The sequence below is a fragment of the Triturus cristatus genome, chromosome 12, assembly GCF_964204655.1.
Source record: "Triturus cristatus chromosome 12, aTriCri1.1, whole genome shotgun sequence".
Taxonomy (NCBI): domain Eukaryota; kingdom Metazoa; phylum Chordata; class Amphibia; order Caudata; family Salamandridae; genus Triturus; species Triturus cristatus.
Window position 1 is genome coordinate 573406453 of NC_140595.1, and position 15631 is coordinate 573422083.

The window sequence follows — 15631 nt, forward strand, 5'->3', positions numbered from 1 at the left end:
AGTACAAACTCCATCTTGCCCACTCAGGTCAGAGGACAGTTATTTGCAGTAACAATGCAGGGGGGTACCTTTAATAATACCTCCTCCCACCACCAGAGTAAATTTGGAAAAAACAAAAACCCACAATTAGGAAGGCCGCTTTGAGAAAACTCCCGGTGTAGGCCTATGGACTACCCACAGTTATTGTTGAGTATACGTAGGCACAGCTCTATCCCACCGCTGAACACCAATTAAGTTAGAAATACACTCCGCTCCCACACCGGTAAGGGTTGGTGGTAACGGAGTATATTCCGGGAACACACAGTGGTAGCTTGGCTCGAGTGGTCAGGAAACAGGCACCGTGCTAAGCATACGACATACCCATACAATACCCATGCGTGCATCCGTTCCAAAAACGACTCTACACCGTAAAAATTATGAAAATATCTTTCTTTATCTTCTTTTTCTCTTAGTTGCTGATCAGATAAATAATAACACAATCACAATATACAAGCTTATTAAATAGTGCAGGTCAAATAAATACTGGCTTAATGATTCAATAAATAGGGGTGATCATAAATATTAAAGGCATAAATATAAGTGCAATTCATACAGGCAATTAAATATTCTGAGGCAATAAATACTGTAAACCAATAAATATTGTGCATCAATAAATACTGTGGACCAATAAATACAGTGAAGCAATAAATAGGTTAAATACAATAAATACAGTGCCTCCAATAAATAATTAAAAGCGGACAGTGACACTCATAGAATCAGATCACATTTGAGATTACTATGGGCTAATTTGGCCCAGGCACAGCTTGTGGGGATGTGGAAGGCTTGAGGGTGTCTACTCCCTGGCTTGGACAAGGCTGAGGCCTAAACTGAGGTAGATCAAGGGGGAAATACCAGCGACCTGGCTCTCTCACTCTACACAACCTCTCTAAAGTAGTCTCAGCTCACCCCTGGCACAGTCCAGCTGGTTCCAGCACCTCTCTAACCCCTAGAGTAGTCTCTTAGGATTCCACAGGGCCTTTGGCGCCCTCGATTCCACTTACTGCCCTTTTTCTGAAGTTCCGACGCCGCTGGAGTCGTGTCGACGCCGTGAGGCGGATCCAGTTCGATGTCGGCGGCCTCGGCACAATGTCAGTTCCTGACGACGCCGGTAGGCGGCTCCGGTTCGATGTCGGCGGCCTCGGCTCGATCTCGACCTCCAATTCGATGGCGTCGGGCAGTCTTGACTCGATGTCGACTTCGGGCGGCTCCGGTCCGATGGCGACCTCAGCTTCGATGACGTCGGCCGGCCTTGGCTCGATGTCGACTTCCGGCGACTCCGGAGTGCGATCCTCACTCCCGACCTCCGGTGCTCCTCCCCTCAGGTTTCCGGCGACTCCGGAGTGCGACCTCCACTCCCGACCTCCGGCACGATTCTCTCAGGTTCCGGCGACTCCGGAGTGCGATCTCCACTCCCGACCTCCGGTACACTTCACCTCGGTCTCCGGCGACTCCGGAGGGCGGACTTCACTCCCCCGTTGACACCGCTCACTCGACCTTGGTTAACTTCCTCCTCGACCTCTGGTACACCTCACGTCCTCCGTCGGCGCCCTCTCACGATCTCTGGCGGCTCTGGGCACGACGTCTGCTTTTCCAGTCAGCGCCGCTTCTCCACCTCAGGCTCCAGGTCTCCAGGCTACTCGACGTCCGGCTCCAGGGAAACCAGTATCCAGGTCAGGATCTTGCTGTTCTTGGGTTCTAAGGCCTGTTCCTGCTGTCCAGGTCCTTAAGATGGTTTTTCTTGCTTCTTCCCACACAGGGCTCCAGGCCGGGCTCAGTCAGTAGGGACTAGTATCAAGGGTGGGTTTATGGACCCCACTCCAGGCACAAGTTTCCACCCCTGCTGCCTCACTCCTTCCTCCTTCAGGTTTCTGCTGCTCACTCTTCACCAGTCAGGTGCCAACTGCCAGCTCCAACTGCCAACTCTCTGTCTTAGCTTCCCAACATTCTAAACCGCCTCCAACTGTCACAGGGTTCTGGAATGTTCTGGAAGGTGCTGGTAGGTTCCAGTGGATGCTGGTGATGTCACAGGTGGCCACCATTTTGTGCTCCAGGCCCTCAGACAGAAGTTTCAGGGGTAGATAAAATGGCTCCCTGAATCTGCAGCAACACGAAAAAGTCTGGTGGTTCCCAAAAAGGAAAAATTCAAACAGGGTTTGAGGCAAAAGTGGGACAAAATAAATAATGATGAGGAGGGACCACCCAAAGGGCTGACAGGTCTAACAACCACATTTTTCAGAAAGCTAGATCTTTAACCCAGAACACATACTGTTTGTGATGTGATGTAAATCCACTCAGTAGTTTTTGGGAAATTAAGGTTTAAAATGTATAGATATCTGTTGCCACAGGACACCCACGGATCGGCAGATTGAAAGATAAGATCTTATTGGCTGCCGTCAACATTCAAAGAGATGTTTGGTAGCCATTTTAGGACCCAATCTGTGACCTGAAAAGTTAAACAAAAAATAAATTAAGGGGGCAGGTTAGAGATACCCTGAACCCCTAGACCTGGTGTAGTATTCTCATGTTACGCTGTAATGTTCCCTTTCACCTTGTCCCTAGCTGCTCAGCCGGTGTGAGTGTTCTGTGTAGAATGTTGATGTGATTGACATGAGTGGAATGCTTGGGTGACTGGTGAGAGTGTTGTCAGTTGAAAGATGGGCTGAGCAGCGAGCAGGCTACTCCTGGTGGGGCTCTGTATCTATTCTTCTTATGGACTTAATAAACTACCTGAAACTCAGCTCGGCTACGTCTACTATGTCATCACAACACATGGGACCAGCCCACTACATTTTGGAGACGAGCGGTCTTACTCAACCATCTTTAAAGATGGTACAGATACCAAGAGAAACTATAAGAGACTACAGAAAACAAGATACTACAAGAGAACCAAGACAAAAGAAATCAAGTGTAACAAAGTTAAGAGCGTCTTATTTGGAGCATCAGGCAAGCCAGCCCCACCAGTGTCCTTGGCAACGGACGGCCCCAACCAGCTTTGCCCAGCCTGGACATGCTTCATTCATCTCAAGGAAAAGGTACTTTATGTTTGTGTGTGTGTTGTTCAACACACAATTGCGACGTTTGTTTTCCTGCCACATCGCGTAGCCAGTTTTACAAAGAGTGGATGACCAGAAATCACAGCTGATAGTTCAAAAGGCAATCTTTATGCTTTCTATCGAGGTGCACATTCAGTGTTTTGGCACGTGCTCTGCATCAAGATGTGAGGAGTGTCTGTTCAGAAGGAAAAAAAGAATTTGTGTTTTACTTTACATTGTGGCAGTGGGACTTTATTCTGAAAGCCCTCTAATGTAGAGTCCTCGAGTGACTGCACATAACGTTTGCAAGGATGTACTAAGTGCCACACAGGATCGACATGGCACAGCGCAAGTTTTTGTTCGGGCAACCATTTCAACATGTCACTGTGCCCGTTGCACTGTTCCAGCTTTGTCCCGGTAGCAGTGGTGACAGTTTGTTTTGGCAGCGTTTGGAAGCCATGAACTATATGACAGCTGTGTGTTTTGTGAGCCAAGAGAGGTTCGACACCTTTTGTCTGTCATTGGTGGTGTCCGCTGAGACAGCCAAACTGTGGGCGTTAGTTAACCACCGTGCTGCGGTTCAAAAGACTGAGGCGCGAGTCACAAACAGCACGCGCAACCTTACCTGAAGTTTTTTCGTGGGATCTTCTATGACGACATGGCTTCTTCCAAGTCTTTGGCTGCATCTGGACGGGTGGACGCGCCGTGAGTCATCTGGCTTAGCGTCAAGTACGTGCGGCCATCTTGGGTTTGGCTGCCTCATTCTAGAGTTCTGTTATGTTGGTTCCTGTTTGTTTTGTTGCCAACCACGTGTTCGACTAGTTTATGGAGGTGTTCTGTAACGTTGCTGCTGCCGCTACACGATTTAGTGCACAGTCTTCTATGTATTGGATTGCATCGGAGTGGTCTCATCTTTCTGCTTGCAGCACTTTCCCACGCCACGTCTGCTAGGGTGAGGGTACCCATGTACATTTTATTCTTATGGTTGTGAAGAGACTCGAAGACTCGCCCTCGGGCCCGCCTAGTAATCTTCGTTTGAAACTAAGTTCCATTTCCAAATTCAGTCAGTGCTTCCGCGAGTGAAGAGTACACAACGTTCTCTAGTTATTTGAAAAACAGTCTGCCTCCATATTGTCTCTAAAATCTTAAGACTCCACTTGTTAGTTTCACGCAGAGAGTCTTGAAGTTTTTGCAGCTAGTCATTTCACAGTTGTAGTGCTTGTATGGTTTACAACTTGTTGAGAATTCTTCCTGGGTATGGCCATGAAAATGTTCTTCACCTTCAACCTTTTGAGTTATGGTTTTATGTCTAGCACAACTCGGGTGGGAGATCGCCCACCGGCATGGTTTTACAGGTTTTACTATCTTCAACAGTGTTCGATTCACATGTATTGCCCAACGACAGAGCCCATTTTGACTTACGGAAAATGCAATGTGGTTTGCATTGTTTAGAGTTTAAGTTGTGATTTTAAATTTACAACACATTTGTGTCGTGATGCCACATTTTACGTTGTTAACCCTTACGCCGTTTGGGTTATGGGATGTTTTTCCCATTTGCGTATGTTAGATATGTCTTCACATTTCGGGGGTGTTAGTCCCACCACCTCGTTTTACGGCATGTTGTGTGTAAGCCGCCCCGCGCCTCACCTTGCCATGTTGTGTGTAAGGCACCCTGCACCTAACGTTGTCAAGTCGTGTGTAAGTCGCTTTGCGCCTCACGTTGTCATGTTGTGTGTAAGCCGTCCTGCGCCTCACATTGTTGTGTTCTGTGTAAATCGCGATGCTCCTCATCCTGCTTTTACGTCATGTTGTGTGTGTAAGTCACCATGCGCTTCACGTTTACGTATTGTGTGCATTTGCCACACTGTGCTGCACCTGTATTGTTTTCTCGTGCTGCACTTGTTCTTGGGTGTTAGACCCACACTACACTAGTTGTTACACTGCTTTTAGCATGTGTCCCTCACATGAGAGGTGGCGTGTTGGGTCATGGTTCCCTTCCCACCAGTCTCCTTACATGAAAAGTACTTCCTTGGGTGTAGTCCACCCACAGTGTTTTATTCTTGGGGTACGTTACCCCCTTTACTTTCTATGTGGTTGTTGCTCACTTGGTATTTGTGAGCTGTTCTTACACTTCTTTCTTTTTCGCTTTTTGTTCTCTGTTAAAGGAGGAAGATGGTTTTAGTGTTTTCCTTTCTTTCTTCTATCCTCCTTTGTTTGTCTGTTTTCCCTCTTGTGATGTGGTTTTACCATTCCTCCCAGGGTTTATGGACTGTTTTCATCATTTGTACATTGCTGTGTATAGTGGTTTTCTTTTTAATGTCGTTCCATTTATTTTTCAATATAAAAAGGAGAGGATGTGTAGTATTCTCATGTTATGCTGTAATGTTACCTTTCACCTTGCCCCTAGCTGCTCAGCCAGTGTGAATGTTCTGTGTAGAATGTTGGTGTGATTGACATGAGTGCTTGGGTGTCTGGTGTGAGTGTTGTCAGTTGGAAGATGGGCTGAGCAGCTAGCAGGCTGCTCCTGGTGGGGCTCTGTATCTATTCTTTTTATGGACTTAATAAACTACCTGAAACTCAGCTCGACTACGTCTACTATGTCATCACAACACGTGGGACCAGCCCACTACACCTTGTTGGTGATCCCTGGAGCCATAATGTAACAATCTTTTTAGCACAGAACCTCAGGAAAATATAAAAGGGTGGGAAGGAAAATCCACTGGAGTGAGCCAGGGTCTGAGGGGTCGCAAGGGGAGAGGGCTTGGCACATTGTTTATTTTTAAAGATTATTTGGGGAGAGGCGTGCTTGGGTCCTTCTCCCTGAAGTGGCAGATTAACCCCAGAGGCGCCAATCTCCCCAGGGGCTGGTGCGACGTTGTATGGGATTTCATCCATGGGACCCCGAAGCCAAGTGTGGGGGATGGGCACCACTGTGCACCCCCCAACTTGCGATGTGCTGCTCTCAAATCCAGTGAACTGGATGCACACAACCCTGTCCACTCCATGGATGCTGCCGGTAACTGAAGTGACTGTAACTTGTGCCATTGCCATGCACTGCGTACAACGTCACAATACATCACTTATGACATCATTGATAACATCACGGAAGACATTTGAAATTATATAATTGATGACAACACGGTTCGTAGCGAGAGCTCGAGTTATAGTTACTTCCAATAATTGTAACTGGTAAATTTGAGTTGATTAGAGTTCAAAATGTTTTTTAAATTATATTTTCACCTATTTTTCTGTGAAAATATTCAATAAAAGAAACAAGAAATATACATTTACTTAAACAAAAATAAATGTAAGCAAAATAGTATAGGCTGGTACCGCCAGATAGGTGGTTCCTTCTGTTGTAAATTAGAATCCCAAAACCCTCATTCACTGCAACGTGTTGGTCAATTACATCTCACCAAATCTATGGACCCAGCCATGCTAACCAGATGCCAAAGGGACGCAATACAAAAGAGATAGCACTGGCCATTAAACAGTCAAATGTTTTAGGGAAGAACCCCAACATTTTTGGCTAAACGCTAATTTATAATGATTTCAGTACTTTCATTGTGATATTTTAGCTCTTCTGTCCTGCACTCTAAAAGTGTCCTAGGTGACTTGCATTTCTTATAAAATTCGTAAATAAAGTTATTAACCCTCACACACTTATAGGTACGCTCATCCTCTCGACATAGTGCTGCTAATGGCTATGGAAAAGACTTGTATGCCAATTAGAAATAATGTATAAAATAAAACTCAATTGTGGTGGGTTCCTTGGAAGAGGAAGACTGGCGCGATGCCCTTATGGCCCCGAGGACAGTCATTGCTTCCGCTAGATTGCATTTGACACAACTCTATTTTCTGCATGCTGCCTATCTGACGCCGGCACGCTTACACCGCGCAGGGCTCCGACCGACCCCTTCCTGTGACAGGTGAGGTTACGAGCCAGCCGACTTCTTAAACATGGTATGGAATTGCCCACGCCCGACGCGCTTTTGGGGCGACATTGAGGAGGAACTCACTGAAGTGTTGGGGTGGTAGGTCCCACACGACCCCAGGCACGCACTGCTGGGCAACACTGACAGGTTGGACGGGACCAGGAACGAAAAACTCTTTTACACTACAGCAATAGTAGTGGCCAAAAGAGACATAGCTTCCGCCTGGAAGTGTCCTGAGCCTCCCTCCGTGGGGAAGTGGCGGTCCGGAGTGGACTGGTGTGCCACGCAAGAGAAGACACTGTACATGGCACGTGGCTGCCCTAAGAAGTATCGTAGGGTCTGGGGGAAGTGGTTGGGAGGTATGGCCTGATTTTGACGGGGATATCCGACCTTTTGAATTTGTATGTCTATGGCCTTTGGGTTGTCCAGAGTAATGCAAGTAATTCTTTGCTACCGTGGTATCTTGGTGATTGGCTGGTATTTCCTGTAAAATCAATAAAAATGTGTTTATCAAAAATAAAACGCAATTGTAACTAGTTAGAAGTAAAAGGATTCCAGTTCCCCCCCTTTTATTTGTAACATGGTTATTTACTGTATCAGGCATGTGAAGACTGGCGGTCTATGAAAGGTAGCACCAATAGTGCTTATTTAGATACAGTATTCCTACTCTGAGTATCTCGAAATGCTAATAAAAGGGCTTTCTTCACAGAACAGTGCCCTGTGCTGTGCCAATATTATGTTTCAGCCTCAAAAATTCACATGCAAGAAACCTATGTGCTGCACTTTCCACGCTGATTCGGAGGCTTTTTAGGTCTCGCCTAGTGAAGCAGCGCATGCGCTGCGCGCCTTGCCGAGATCTATTGTTGCTGGTTTTTCGTTGGGAGACAGGAGATGTGCACGCGCCCGGACAGGCGATGTGCACATCTCCTCGTGTACGGCTCGCGGCGTTTCAGCACGGTCTCCTGTTAACCGGGCGTCTCTTTTCATCACTGAGTTATATCACAGCGCGCGCATGGCACGCTTTCACTTTCGCGTACTTCAGATCATGAGGAAGGTTGTTCCATAACTAGTCAATAAGCACAAAAAAGGATTTGCTTACTTCAGACCACTTGTTGTTAGGACTGCTTCGAACAGCTGCAAAGGATTCTTCTCAGAAAATCCATTAAAGCGCTGCTCTAAGGAACCCACAAATATCATGTTTCAAAGCAAGGCTTCAAATTTGTAAGGGTTTATTACTCTCAACTGTGCTGCAGATTTATCACTATTTACAGTCGGCGAAATATCCTTTACAGCAGACCGAGATTAAGAACAGTGAACGCAGCCTCGCTGATCACTTCTGCTAAACCCTCTCTCGGAGACAGAGTGATCTTGGAATACTCAGTACATATCCAGACCCTAGAGAGGCTGAGGAGGCAACTCATTCAAATTCACCTCAAATCCGAGTGCTGACGAAGTCACCCGTTCAGTTGCGGACACCAGGCAGGCTGACAGGCATTACATGAGACATCAGTCAGAGTGGACATGCCAGGCTCTGCCTACACTGTCCTAACCCCCACACTTGTCCCCACCTCACCCCTCACTCTCCATCGTCCTGCTGACACTTTGCACTTGCTCTGACCAGGCGAAAAATGTCAAACGTTTTCTCCCCGGGATGAGAAAAAATGCGCATAAAAAGACATGGCTTTTCTGGGTTTTAGGTCGTTATTCCTGGTTCCGAGGAGAAAGATTGTGAATACAGGAATGGGAGTTGGGGGAGGGGAGGGGGGCGTGGGGCAGAAGAATTAGAAGGAACTTGCGATTCTGCCCTCCCCAGACCTACACAAAATTAAAGAAATCTCGTAATGCGGGCCTTAGCATGATATTACGGTAGAGATGAGCGAGCCCGTAAATTCATAGCACGATCCAAGCAGAGCTGAGCCTGAAGTCTGACTTGGGTCTAAGTGCCAAAGCAGGAGCGAGCCATAAAACGATTCAGCATGTAAATGATACAGCAAACGTGAAAGTATTTTAAATATTCTTTACGGGTAAAATGGGTTATTTCCTTTATTTAATTGTAATTAGTTACAATATATCACTACACTGGAATTCATTAAACTAATACTTTTTAAACGAGAATGCTTTCCCACCTGAAATGCCCTGACAACATTGACGTTATTTAAACCAAGATTTAAGTTTGTCATGTGTACTGTTCCAGGTGGAGCCACATTGTTGTCTGTTAAACCGTATGACGCGAGGTTTTCATATCACACACTTCGTGACCTGAATTTCATCACGTGGGTTCAGATTTGACGCTCAAGTAAAATGAGACAATTCAGTCAAGTGAGAAAGCGGGGACTGACCCCAAGATTTGTGGTTACACATTGTGCAGCCGAGTCAATAGATTAGATTAATGTCGCCCTGTCTCTCACTTACCACCACAGCACAATGCTTTGTTTTCGATTATTTCATGAGCTAAAGTAGTCTAGCTTGAAAATAGGTAAAAAGTTAAGTGCAAGGGATGGAAGGGTAATTTTGTGAAAATATGAATGTCTTCCCCATATCTGAACAGCTAAGAGGGAGATGGTCAGCATTCCAATAATATCAAATACATGCATTAGCAAAACAAAGAGGATTCTTAACTTCCTGCAGGTGTTCAGTCAGACAAATGAATATTTCTCAGTATGACTACAGATACAGGAGAAAATCGGTTTTATTGTTATTTGTTTTTAGATTGCACACGCATATAGTAATATTTGGTTTTAAAACTTAATTTTGGTAATGCTAGTATGCTTGCATTTGTCGCAGTGAGCAAGATCTGTGGGGCATGATGTGCCCATACATTTTTTATGTATTATAAACAGTTCCCCTAGTTTTTAGGTTGAGCCTGGGCAGAGCATATGCTGCTCTGTGAGGCGTGCTACATTCGAGTATAGACTTGAAGCCCTGCCCACTCTTCGCCCATATTTGTCATTGGCTTGTGTCAATGTCCTTGGTAAATGCTAGCTTCTGATTCGTTAATGGGCTTGTTAGTCCCTCGTTAGTACCGCCTTATCTTCAGTTGTAACATCCCATGAGGACTGGCCCTTTTACTTCTGTTGTTACACGGTATGTCTTTTTTAGTCTGCAAGCACTATTTTTTCTTTAAGGAGCTTCTCTTACTGCAGGCATGACATTCAGCATGCCATGCACGCTTTCACTCTCCAAGCAGCCTGGGACAATGGCGACCGAGGTTTCGCATTTACAAGAGTTTGAGCTATTGGCTCTGTTAATGACAGTGCCTTTTATTTATGTGTTAGTTATCAACACATAAATAAAAGGCATTGTCATTTACAATGCCAATAACAAACTCTCGCAAATGCAAGACCTATTGCATTGCATATGCTTGTTTAAATGGCCTAGCAAGATACACATTGTCGCTGAAGACCCTGTTATTCCTTCTGTGCGGCGGCACAGCAGAACGTCCTTATGCTAAACCGCATCATTTGGGTAATTTGTAATTATTCTTTGGCCTAATGCAAAGAATCATGTGTCATATCTGCTGCAGATTCGAGAACAATATTTTGACTTATGCAATAAAGTTAAGTGGGTTAACAATAGTCCGCTCTTCATACATTACATTACAGGTCCAGGAGAAAACCTTTCTGCACCCAGCCCGAGGGATGAGAGCTGCACGGGCAGTCGCTCCAGCAGGATTCGTTGTTTTATGCGGAGGGGGTTCTGTATAGCAGGCCTCATAATCTGGAGACATCCCACGCCCAAACAACAGTCACAGGATCTCGGTACCACATACCTGAAGCTTTTCTTTGTTAGTTGTACGAATGACTGAGGTGACCACATCTGGCAGTGCTTCCCTGGGGAGGTGGTCCAAGAGACGTCTCAGCTTGGCAACAGCAGGAACAGTTATGTCCAGCATTTCAACAAGCTATGAAAGGTACAATAATTATGCAGCATCATTAACAGTTGCATTTTCAGACGACGAGAACACAAAACAACACTTTTGCATCCGTTCGATTTTGTAATCAATTTAACATTTTACCAGTCTTGTAAAACAAGGCCCGGTATGTCCAAATACGCTATATCTACATAGATGCCCCCCTTTCCGGTCAACTGGGAAATTCAACAAGTACCGTTTTTTCCCAAATGAACACTGCTTTATAAACTCGTAGCCATGCACAAAGTCCTAAAGTGAAGATTTATGGTCCTTAGACACATTGCATTCACAATAAACCTGCACTTTTGTGTTCTGCAAACAGTACAAGCGAGAGCATTGTCTGAACACTGAATACATCTTTTAAGGAAGACTGACTACAGGGCCCTCCTTTGCACCCTCCCTTCACAAGATGGCATAAAAGGAAGCACACAGTGGAATATAAGCACTGAATAATGAACGGATGGCAATGAGGCTGATCGGGCATCACTGCCCAGATCTAGGCACCAGGTGGATTCATTGGCGTTTAGATTATGTTAATCTTGCTTAGAATGCACAAACACCAGCTTGGAGGTCTGTGGGATTACCAGACAAGGAGCTTAGGGCCAAGAGAAGCCTACCTTTCACTTCTGACCTTCTACCTCTTCTAGAGAGTGGTAGGGATCTCAACATGGTTGCAAGACTGACCTGGTCACTTCAGAAGACAGAAGCAGATCCTATGCTTGGGCTCACCATGCGAGTTAGATGGGATCGGCCACTATGTAGAAAGAGAGGTGAGGGAGGAGGGGCACAATATGCAAAGAGGGTGTGTGAGGGAATGGGCAGGGGGCGAAAGAGAGTGAAGAGGTGAGAGAGCAGGGTGGGGCAAGAGTTTGTGGAAGTGCAAGAGAGCAGGCAGGGCTGAGATAGAAATTGGACCGGGGCAAGTGCAAGATTGGACAGGGGAGAGAAGGAGTGGACAGAGAGTGTGTGTACATGGGGTGAAAGTGGACACCGGGAGAGAGAATAGATGAGGCAGAGATAGAACAGATGGGACAGAGAGTGGAAGAGGGTACATGAGTGATGGGAAGAGGTGATCCAGTGATAGCGGGTGATGTGAGGAAGTTGGTTTGAGTGTGAGATATCGCCCATGAAATTCAGCTGAACTGACTGCAAACGAATGCAACAAAGTGTGTGCTTACTCATTCTGCGATGTCTAACAAGATTTCACTTTTATTCATAACTGTTTTAAACTTTCACTGATCTGAAATTGGTGGCTCATAATAATGTGAATGGGCGCCTATGATTTTAGCTTAGCTCTCCTCACGAGTCAGGGAAATCCCAAAGTCTGACATCAGGCGTTGGATGGTAGCAAGGGATTCAGCGCAGGAATCTGTACCACCTGCCCCCAAAGAAGTAATCTAAATAATGGCTGACTAAATTGGACAGTGTTACTTGTGTGAAAACCCACTCGAAGAAAGTACTGAACTGCTCAAAATATACACAGGAGACTGAGCATCTCATGGCATACATCAGTAGGAATAAAACTGGACCTGAACTTAAAAACCAGGAGATGGAAATCATCTGGGTGAATGCAGAGAAGAAGAAAGGTTGACTCGATATCCGCCTTTGCTATGTGGGCCCCCAGACCAAGCGGTCTTAATGGGGCCAAGGATGCATACTTTACGGAGCATAAGGATGAGTCAATGGCGTTATTCATGAGGCCACCCTAGAAGCAGAGAGATTATGAATCAATCTGTACTCCCCTTTCTCCTTCTTTGGGACCAAACTCAACGGGGAACAAACAAACATGGGCAAAGAGGGTCCTGCGACTGGCCCTGTCACCCTTCCCAATTTCAGCTTCTTATCAATCATTTTCTTCGTCACCTCCCTGCAGAGTACCACGGAGTGCTGATTTTTGCAATGACTGGAACTGGCACAGGTATTCTAGAACCGTTGCAAAAGCCGGAGTACAACTGCAGGGCTGCGTCGTGGTAGGGATATAAGTTCAGCCAAGGGTTCAATGCAAGTCTTGACACTGGGGGAAGTATTGGCACATGCTAAGAGCAGTACTTTCCTCGATTTTGGCCACTTTTGTCCTTGGCCTTCTTGAAGCATTTAAACTCAGGATGCCCTGGTGTACCACAGAAGGAGCAATTGTGCTTGAATTTACAGAAGCCTAGATCTCTAGAGAATGCTTTTTTGTTAAATACACAACACAGTCCTACCTCACCCCCTGCATTTGCCAACTGAAAGGGAGACTGGCCACTGCCTTTAGGCTTCTTCACGATCATGCAATATAGCCACACACTGATGTCTGTTTGGTCCCAAAAAGTGGGTTGATTCGCCGAATCGGCCTGTTTGCGACCGGTAAAAAGCCATTTCAAATGCATTCGCAAAATTTGCGCTTCCCTAAATGTAATGCAAGAAGCATTCTCAGAATGCGACTTTGCATTAAGGATTCGCAAATTACCATCAAAGTTGATGGTAATTTGCAAATCCTTAGAAAAATGCACAAAATTGCATTTTTCAAAGTGCCATGTGGCGCATACACATGCCCTTAGGGCATGTGTGCATGCCACATGTGCACACTTACCTTTTTTGGGGGTGAATCGGGGGAGCCTTAAGCCCCCTAGCAATTGCATTTGCATTTTGGGATTACCTATTCGGTAATCGCAAATTGCAAATGCTTTCCTAGTCATTCCTATAGGCCTTTAGGCCCATAGGAATGAATGGGAAAGCATCCCCTATTAGCGAATCACAATTTGCGATTCGCTATTAGGGAATGTGTAGGAATCGCTATTTATTTTACGATTCCTACATGCATAAGGAATTGCGACTCCTAAATAGAGATTCCTTAAAAATCGCTATTAAGGAATCGCAATCCCTTATCTCGATGCATGTGCCCCTAAATGCCTTATTATACTCTTTTCAACAAGACCACCCCCAAATTGTTCATATGCACCCACAATTTTGTTTAAATAGTATGCCATTTGAGGGCCACAATCAGATATTTCTTCGAAAGCACTGTATGATGAATGATAAACCCGTAATCCAATTCATTAGTGTTTCCTTTACTTTGGGCTTTTTTAATTCATGGACGCAGTCTTTGGACTCCTTGCTTTTCTCCTCTGGGGTTCTACGGTGAGGCCAAAAAAGTCGACATAGACCCCCTTCTTTAGCTTATCCCTTAATTCATCTGATAAATGCAATCCAAGCCGGTTCCTGGATCACAACACCTGATCGTGCCTACTAGACTGCATCTTCTCCTTATCTTCGCATAGCTGTGGTTGCAGAGGTGGCAGTGAAAGCAAGAGGGACTGAAGTGGTCTCACCGCTCAAAGCCACATCCCGTGGTTGATTATCAGCAACCTCCGTGGTGCTACCCCATATACCCCCCACTGACCAGCCAGAAGGTAGGGTTGCTACTAGGCCACTAGCGACTGCCAGAGCCGTCTAATCTTGAGTGCTCAGGCAGGACAGCCATGGCAACACCTTGGCGAGGCTACTCATCAGCTCCCCTCCAGTGGTGGCCAAAACCACCTCCTGCTGCCCTGATTCCTTAACCCTGTTCTGCTCCCCAATTTCGACCTCCACCAGCTCCTGACTAGGTGTGACTGTCAGTGCATAGGCTTTTCCCGGATTTGCCTTGGTCCAGAATGCAGCAAAAATCAAGGAGGGGGCCAGGAGATGCAGAGTTTGGGCAAATGCAGAGCGACCAGGCCGGTGCTGGCAAAGCGGGTGCATTGGCACCCATTGGGGGTGTCCGGGGAATGCGTTGACAACAGGTAAAGTTTCCCTCGTATTTAAGTGCCCCTGCCCACATCTGCCAGACGCCCAAGGTGACCCCCCCCCCCAGTCAGGCAGCCAATAGCAGTGTGAGCTGAACCCACGAGAATTCAAAGTTGTGGTCACCACTGGCCTCCAATTTGTACCAGCCGAGTTTGGCCCATACTTGTCCCGGGGGCTTGACAGCCTGTGGCGTGGGCCCCCGTTTTGCCAAATTCTTCCCCGGAATAGAACGGATATAATCTTTTTGTCTTTTTTCTGGTGACAGAATCATGTCTTTGTTTTGATTTCAGTATTACATAAATATTTTGAGCAGGACTGTATTTTGTCCTCTATATAAGCTTGGGTATTCTTGCATATAGTAAGGAATGGATGAGGAGGTAATGCCTAGATTACCTACCGGCAGTCTTCATTACTCAGATTCCTTATTCTCGTCCCATTACTTATGTTAACACCCACCCTCCCTTTTAATTTTTGGGAGCATCTGTAGAGGCTCGGTAAGTTCAGAAACTGCATAATTCTTGTTCTGCTTTGAAACTAAGGGGGTAGCGTTGTTTTTTCCTTATTTTATAGGAGTTGCTTGGTAGAGGTGGCTGTGGTGAGGCTTTATATCACTGTATGCATATAGTAAGTAATGGGACAAGGAACAAGGAATCGGAGCAATGAAGATTACCGTTAAGTAAACCAAGCATTAGAAGCAGGGTCCGACTGCACATGTATTATCCTTGGGGCATTTCCTAGAGAGGAGGGGGGGGGGGGGAGAAGCTGAAGCCTTTGGAGGCCGTTGTTTCTAAATGCAGAAGGTTAACTTCTCTGCTATTTCCTCCAGTTAGCACCTCCTTCCCCCAGGTCTACTGTGGTAGGCACAGCCTAAGAGAGAGAGGGAGAGAGGAGGAACTGTGAAAGAGATGAGGGAGAAATGGGGGCGCAGTGCAAGTCTTAACATTTTT

The 15631-nt window shown here is 46.0% G+C and overlaps 1 protein-coding gene across 1 annotated transcript in view; it reads right to left on the reverse strand.

Annotated features, from left to right (window-relative positions):
• The window catches only part of LONP2 (lon peptidase 2, peroxisomal), an 860677-nt gene that overhangs the window by 764894 nt on the left and 80152 nt on the right, over positions 1 to 15631 (reverse strand). Inside the window, exon 3 of the mRNA XM_085638877.1 lies at positions 10776 to 10907. Within this exon, the coding sequence (XP_085495003.1) occupies positions 10776 to 10907 (132 nt within the window). The remainder of the gene's footprint in view (positions 1 to 10775; positions 10908 to 15631) is intronic.